Source organism: Oncorhynchus clarkii, chromosome 8 (genome assembly GCF_045791955.1).
Source record: "Oncorhynchus clarkii lewisi isolate Uvic-CL-2024 chromosome 8, UVic_Ocla_1.0, whole genome shotgun sequence".
Taxonomy (NCBI): domain Eukaryota; kingdom Metazoa; phylum Chordata; class Actinopteri; order Salmoniformes; family Salmonidae; genus Oncorhynchus; species Oncorhynchus clarkii.
In genome coordinates this window covers 2,719,603-2,727,674 of record NC_092154.1, presented here as the reverse complement: position 1 = coordinate 2,727,674, position 8,072 = coordinate 2,719,603, and the positions used below count along the sequence as shown (strand labels likewise).

General features: G+C 48.8%; 1 protein-coding gene across 1 annotated transcript; it reads right to left on the bottom strand.

The window, feature by feature from the left end:
• Nucleotides 1-1,108: 1,108 nt before the first annotated feature.
• On the bottom strand, nucleotides 1,109-5,345 carry LOC139415461 (protein LRATD1-like). Its single transcript, XM_071163554.1, has 3 exons — nucleotides 5,208-5,345; nucleotides 4,383-4,554; nucleotides 1,109-2,640 (listed from the first exon to the last, which is right to left on the bottom strand). Exons 2-3 carry the CDS (start codon nucleotides 4,509-4,511, stop codon nucleotides 1,981-1,983), a joined length of 789 nt encoding a protein of 262 aa, XP_071019655.1. The 5' UTR covers nucleotides 4,512-4,554; nucleotides 5,208-5,345; the 3' UTR covers nucleotides 1,109-1,980.
• Nucleotides 5,346-8,072: the final 2,727 nt, after the last annotated feature.

Below are 8,072 nucleotides of genomic sequence, written 5' to 3'. Positions count from 1 at the left end.
CTACCCATCCTCTTCTCTCACCATGTCTTCCTCTTCTCCCTCCCCTTCTTTCTCTCCCTATCCTCTTCTCTCTCCCCGTCTTTTTCTCTCCCCCTTCTCTCCCTCCCCATCCTCTTCTCTCTCCCCGTCTTTCTCTCTCCCCCTTCTCTCCCTCCCCATCCTCTCCCTCCCCATCCTCTTCTCTCTCCCCGTCTTTCTCTCTCCCCCTTCTCTCCCTCCCCATCCTCTTCTCTCTCCCCGTCTTTCTCTCTCCCCCTATCCTCTCTCTCCCCGTCTCTCTCTCCCCCTTCTCTCCCTCCCATCCTCTTCTCTCTCCCTCCCCGTTTCTCTCTCCCTCCACTCCGTCTCTCTTTTCTCCCAGTCTGTCTCTCTATCCCGTCTCTCTCTCTCTTCCCCGTCTCTGCCTCTCGCTCTCCCCGTGTCTGTCCCTCCTCTCTCTCTTCCCCGTCTCGTCTCTCTCCTCTGACCCCTCAGTAAACCAGAGGTTTTATATTCTCACCAACATCACAGGGAATAGAAATAACACACTTTCGTCTCTAACCCCTCCCATCACATCCCAATAGTTGCATCTTTCCCAACTGCATGTGACCTAATGCCTAAGGCAGCAGTCGTGAACTGATTAGAGCCATAAAGCCTTTATCCAGATACCCAAAGCACTGTCGTAAAGTGAGAAACTGACCTCTTCCGTAACCAATGTTTAGTACCTACTTACAATATAAACCAGAACATGGACACAACATACTCGTGACTCAACTTTGGCGTCTTATGTTATAGCATTGTTGGCACACGGAATGCTTCTCCCTTTTTGGGGGGTGGGGGGGTCACAAAACCTCGTTCCTGACGCACAATTGCAACAAGATGAATAAGTCACGGACTCCTGGAGTCTGTTCCCATTGTAAAAACGTCTCCTGTTCTGTAGACCCTGCTGGTTGCTACGTTACGACCGGGGGGGGGGGGGGGGGGCATTTCCAAATGTAGAGATAGGATAGGGCTGCCCCCCAGGCTGAACGAGGCGGGGTCACCAAATACACATTAGGCTACGGGCTCAATTTTAATGTCTCGTTGTGTGTGTGTGTGTAACAGCAGTATCTCTCAGACCAGAAAAGAGTTTCATGTTGCAACCTCTGTTTATTAGAACAGAAAAATCCACCAATCAGGGAGAAAGAAGTCACCAACTCAAATACAAAAATATGGGATTCAAATGCAAACCAATCAATGTATGAACGTAGCTTTCCAAACAAACACCAGGGGGCAGAAAACAGAACAAAATGGTGTCTGCCTGTCCATCGGTCCGTCTCTCTGGTAGGCTACAACATGAATAGGTGGTTTAAGGTTGAATGTTCGTTCAGGTTATTAATGTAAAGGAGTAGAAAAATAGAACGCAGTCTCTCCGGGGAAATCCAACAGATATCTCCCTCTTTCTGTCTCTCTTTCTCTCTCTCTCTTGCAATAGTCTGCTGCAGCAAAAACCAGCAGAACTAGAACCAGCAGCAGCACTAGAACCATCAGCAGCACTAGAACCAGCACCAGCACTAGAACCAGCACCAGCACTAGAACCAGCAGCAGCAGCACTAGAACCAGCAGCACTAGAACCAGCAGCACTAGAACAGCAGCAGAACCACCACCAGCAGCAGCACCACCAGCAGCAGCACCACCACCAGCAGCAGGTGCCCTTATGCAGAGAAAGAACGCAGCGGGAGGAGGAAAAGAAAACCAAGCGAGTGGAGTCGTGCGCTGTTAAAAAGGTACAGGGTGACATGTCGGAGCAGAAAGAAACCACGCTCAAACAAACAAGAGCAGTTGTCAATGTTTACATGAACGTTTGTCTGTCTCGTCCTTGTGGGCTATTTTCTATTTTGCTGCAATATGATCACAATCTCTCTCCTACAGTGTCACCAGTGTTACAGACGCAGCCAGCCTGCAAACAGCTCGCTCTCTCTCTGAAAGGAAAGAAGAGAGTATTGGCCATCATATCAATCATCACTCCTTCCCGCCGCTGACCCCTAAAGACAGCTCCTTCAGAATCCCACTGGCGTCAACCCTCCTCCTCTCCCGGATCATATCCTCCAGGCTACGGAACACCAGCGTGTGCGCGTGTCCATTCCGAGTCCCGTCACCGAGGTGCACTTTGAGAAAGTACTGTTGCTCTGCCGAGTGTGCCTCGCCTCCCGCCTTGAACTCCCGCTTACCGAAACGGCACCAGGCGGCGAAGTTCTCAGAGCTGGTCCAGCAGATGTCCCCGCTGTGTAGGCCCAGGTGGCCGGAGGCATTCTGCAGCACCAGGTCGGAGGGCAGCGGTCGGAACCGATAGCGGCTGTTCACTATCCGTCCACGCCGGCCCCGTCCTATCTCAGTCAGGCTGTCCTTCCGTATCTCCCCCTCATGCAGGTGTATCACCTGGTCGTTGAGCTCGTACACAGCCCAGTGAGGTGCCTGTGATGTGGATACTAGCTCCACAAGGTCCCCTGGCTTGCACATGGAAAGCAAAGTTTTGGCGGAGTACACGTTCAAGTCCTGGTTTTCGCGGAGCTTGGAGAAGATGCATTCCTGTGAGCAGAATGCGGAGTACTCCAGCTCGCTGACCGCCCCGGGGCCCTCCTGGCTGGGGTCCTTGGTGTAGCCTCCTCCGCCATCATCCACCTGGAAAATCAAAAAACTAAATCAAAATACTCCAATCCATGACATTTATCTTGTAAAGTCCATCAGCGATGGTCACTAAGTGTTTAAAAGATACCGAGCCTAAAACCCTAAAAAGCAAAACAAAAAGTTTATTTGTCATACAGGGTACAGCGTGATGTAAATGGGACAATGAAATGCTTACTTGAGCACTTCCTCTCAACAGTGCGATGAAATATGAAATGGGTGGCAGGTAGCCAAACAGTGAGGAGCGTTGGGACAGAAACCGAAAGGTCGCTGGTTTAAATCCCTGAACCGACTAGGGGAAAAAACACGTCTGTGCCCATGAGCAAGGTACTTAACCCTAATTGCTCATGTAAGTCGCTCAGGGTTCAGTTTTCCCAAAAGCATCTTGAGGCTAATTAAGTTCCTCATTAGACCCTTCATAGGAGCATTGTTAAATCTCTGAGCTGTTTCCCCCAAAACCGTCGGTTTTAACTGTACCTTCCACTCGTTGAACAGCTAAGTGTTAGATGTTTTTTTCTTATTACTTTTTGCCCTCCCACGTCACTTTATAAAACAGAAGATCTCCGCTGAACATAGAATCAAATAATAAAATAATAAAAAACTGTTTTATGTGACTTTCGATAACTTTAGTACAAAGTTGTCTTTGCAATTGATACAAAAACGAGCCACGTATGAAAACCGAGAGATTACTACACTAAAATATAAACGCTAGGCTATAGGCCTAGTTGTAGCATATTAAAAATACATTTCATGTTCAATCAATTGAGTTCTATTTTTTTGTACTTGTAGGCTTCTGTCTATAATTTGTCTCAATACATTTAATGATGTGTAGCCTAACATGTACAAAGTGCCAAGTCACATTCTAATGCTTATAGGGTAAGCATTAGAATCAGCCGCCTCAATATTTGCAGCCGTAGGTGGTAATACCTCTCGAGGAGCTGATCGGTCGTCACTATTGTGAAATAATTAAACGTTTAAGGTTAAGATTTGAATGGAGAAAGCTGATCCAAGAGCTCCCTTTCTTTCAATCCTATCAGTACTGACACATATCTCAACGATGCACCTAGCGACTGTCGTCTCTGCCTGGTGTTTTGGAAATGTTACATTTTCAGACATTGTAGGAATGATGCATCATTAAAAACATGTGAGCCTGGGTTACGTCGATACCGGGAAACCAGGCCTTGGATAATAAGGTCTGCTAATTTACTCAAATGTAAAATATTAATGTAAAATGTAAATACAAAAAAAAATAAAGCAATAAGTTGGTTAAAAAAAAGGCATTTCACACTATGTCAATAAAAACCTTAAAGCATAAAGACGATATAAAATTACAGAATAATTTATTGGAAGAAAAGATGTATCAAAATCAGAGTTTAATGTTGTTATATGCACAGGATACCTGTGTAACTGGTGTAAAATGGCTAGCTAGTCAGCGGTGCGCGCTAGTAGCGTTTCAATCTGTGACATGACTCTCACTGAGCCCTTGAAGTAGTGGTTTCCCTTGCTCATCAAGGGCCACAGCTTTTGTGGAGCGATGGGTAAGAATGCTTCAAAGGGGGCAGTTGTGTTTAGATGATCCCTTGTTGGAGCCCAGGTTGGGGGAAAGGAGAACAACGAAAGCAGCAGTGATACACATGCACACAGTCCAACTAACAAAGTTACAGGTTCCCCTCCCAACATTGCAACATAATGTAAAAAAAATATATATATATATATATATGTACAAAAATAATATCCACCTCCTCCTCTTCGTCGGAGAAGAAGTATGCTACTCCAACCCTAAGCTCCTCTTTCTCCAGTCCAGACGGATCTCCGGTGGGCAGCTCGCTGTAGCTGAGGTGGGTTATCCGGTCCAGGTGGTTTCCCATCAATGACAAAGCCCCAGCAGAGGACAGGCATGGAATAAGGTGCCTGGGGAGGTAGGAGGGGATGGGCGGGAGACCGAGTGGGGAAGAGAGAGGTGGACAGAGACGTGAGTGTTGGGAAACAAAACAACAAAAAAGGAATCTCCACTAAATAGGCTACACTAAATCACAAGTTGGAGAAATATAAAAAATACTTTCACTAGAGTGACGTAGTTAAGAGGTTTACATTTGCATTCAAAAATAGTGCGCGCAGTGCCCAGTACACTGCACTGGTCGGCTAGACTCAAATACTCCACATCCAGAGAAAACAGTCCAGTCACGTAGTGGGGTCAATGATCAACTCTCCAGTTACTGAACCGCGTTCCTTTTGAAAGACGAGAACACTGTGGTCTGTCGCGCTCATCCTGTCACTTGCCTTTAACCAGGCATCTACTCTGGTTTACTGAACGACAAAAGGTTGAGAAAACAGCTGGGCTGGAGAGAGAGAGAGAGAGCAGGCCAGAAAAGCCACAGTTAAAAAGGGAAAAGAGAGAGAGAGCCAGGTGCACTTCTGCCCTCTTGTAGAAAGAAAAGAGTGCACCCTGACAAAAAGCTTCAGACGTGTCTATGCCCCGCCAGACAGACGCACCGTGGGATAATAACGCATGATTGAACCTTTAACACGCTGAGTGTGGAGGACGGATTAATAGAAGTGGTTACCTGCACAAGACCCGGACAAACGGTTATATATCCTGTCGTTCCATCCGTGGGCTTTCTCTGTCTCCCTCTGTCTGTCTCTCTCTCTTTTACACTTGCCTTCTATCCCCCAATCCTCCCGCAGCCCTGTGTGCGTAACGTGTGTTTTCGGCTCCTCTCGTCTTTAAATAGGTCTAACTCGGAGAGCTCCGCCTTCACTAGCAATACCCGCCCTCGGCGCAGCCCATTGGTCCAATGTCACTTTCTCATTCTGCCTTGGCTAATCAGAAAGCCTTATCTCCACGTCAATCAAGCCATCCTCCAATAGCGTGGGCGAGGAGCAGCGAGTGGTGGGGTTTGTTACTGTGGCCTAACCTACTGTAGCATGCGTAGAAAACAACGTCTGAAACTAGATCCTACATACTGCTCTTGACAAGATGAGGAACCACTGTCGTGGGAGGTGCTCTTCTGCACTGTTCAACCAATCCAGAGAATGTGGAGGAGGAGTTAACATGGAGTGTCACTTCGTTAACGTCCAAACTGGAGCGCAGGACAGGTTCCATACCCCCTGAAAACCAGAACATCCGGTTGTAAGGGCCTGGCGGAGGGAGGGTGAGGAGGAATACTAGACAGAGAGAGACTGTATATATACATAATATGACATTTGTAATCTCTTTATGCTTTTGGAACGTCTGTGAGTGTAATGTTTACTGTTCATTTATATTGTTCATTTCACTTTTGTATATTATCTACTTTACTTGCTTTGGCAATATTAACTTATGGGGTGAAGTGTTGTAGGGAGGAGGAATACTATAATACTAGACAGACAGAGAGGTGTGTGTACATAAGTGTCTACTAAATGACTATAATGTAATTTAACCCTTATTTTACCAGGTAAGTTGACTGAGAACACATTCCCTTTTAAGTTTCACATTTTATAGTGAAATACCTTTCTTGCATGCTCTTTCCCAACAATGCAGTAATCAATATCCGTAGTACTATAAAGTAAAGTAGAACAAAAACACGATTAAGTAAGCAGGGTCAGTTCCAGGGTCAGGGTCTGTTCTAGGGTCAGTTCCAGGGTCAGTTCCAGTGCCAGGGTCAGTTCCAGGGTCAGTGCCAGGGTCAGTTCCAGTGCCAGGATCAGTGCCAGGGTCAGTTCCAGGGTCAGTTCCAGGGTCAGTTCCAGGGTCAGTTCCAGTGCCAGGATCAGTTCCAGGGTCAGTCCCAGGGTCAGTTCCAGGGTCAGTTCCAGTGCCAGGATCAGTCCCAGGGTCAGTTCCAGGGTCAGTTCCAGTGCCAGGATCAGTGCCAGGGTCAGTTCCAGGGTCAGTTCCAGTGCCAGGATCAGTGCCAGGGTCAGTTCCAGGGTCAGTTCCAGGGTCAGTTCCAGGGTCAGTTCCAGGGTCAGTCCCAGGGTCAGTTCCAGGGTCAGTCCCAGGGTCAGTTCCAGGGTCAGTTCCAGGGTCAGTCCCAGGGTCAGTTCCAGGGTCAGTCCCAGGGTCAGTTCCAGGGTCAGTTCCAGTGCCAGGGTCAGGGTCAGTTCCAGGGTCAGTTCCAGGGTCAGTTCCAGGGTCAGGGTCAGTTCCTGGGTCAGTTCAGAGGGTCAGTTCCAGGATCAGTGCCGGGTCAGTTCCAGGGTCAGTTCCAGTGCCAGGCTCAGTTCAAGGGTCAGGGTCAGTTCCAGGGTCAGGGTCAGTTCCAGGGTCAGGGTCAGTTCCAGCGTCAGGGTCAGTTCCAGGGTCGGGGTCAGTTCCAGGGTCAGGGTCAGTTCCAGGGTCAGGGTCAGTTCCAGGGTCAGTTCCAGGGTCAGTTCCAGGATCAGTTCCAGGGTCAGTTCCAGGGTCAGGGTCAGGGTCAGTTCCAGCGTCAGGGTCAGTTCCAGGGTCGGGGTCAGTTCCAGGGTCAGGGTCAGTTCCAGGGTCAGGGTCAGTTCCAGGGTCAGTTCCAGGGTCAGTTCCAGGGTCAGTTCCAGGGTCAGTCCCAGGGTCAGTTCCAGGGTCAGTTCCAGGGTCAGGGTCAGGGTCAGTTCCAGGGTCAGTTCCAGGGTCAGTTCCAGGGTCAGTTCCAGGTTCCAGGGTCAGTTCCAGGGTCAGTTCCAGGGTCAGTTCCAGGGTCAGTCCCAGGGTCAGTTCCAGGGTCAGTTCCAGGGTCAGGGTCAGTTCCAGGGTCAGTTCCAGGGTCAGTTCCAGGTTCCAGGGTCAGTTCCAGGGTCAGTTCCAGCGTCAGTCCCAGGGTCAGTTCCAGGGTCAGTTCCAGGGTCAGTCCCAGGGTCAGTTCCAGGGTCAGTTCCAGGGTCAGGGTCAGTTCCAGGGTCAGTTCCAGCGTCAGTCCCAGGGTCAGTTCCAGGGTCAGTCCCAGGGTCAGTTCCAGGGTCAGTTCCAGGTTCCAGGGTCAGTTCCAGGGTCAGTTCCAGGGTCAGTTCCAGGGTCAGTCCCAGGGTCAGTTCCAGGGTCAGTTCCAGGGTCAGGGTCAGTTCCAGGGTCAGTTCCAGCGTCAGTCCCAGGGTCAGTTCCAGGATCAGTTCCAGGGTCAGGGTCAGTGGCCTGGGATTTTAATGCAGGAAAACTGAAATCTGTTTGAACTCATTTGTAGCAGCACGTGTGCAACTAGAGGGAAGACAACTCTAGACCACCTTTACTCCACACACAGAGATGCATAAAAAGCTCTCCCTCGCCCTCCATTTGGCAAATCTGACATTAATTCTATCCTCCTGATTCCTGCCTACAAGCAAAAACTCAAACAGGAAGTACCAGTGACACATTCAATACAGAAGTGGTCAGATTACCAAAATGAAGCGGATGCTAAGCTACAGGATAGTTTACCACAAACTGGAATATTTTCCGTGATTCAACCGAAACCATTGAGGACTTTACCACATAATTTTCA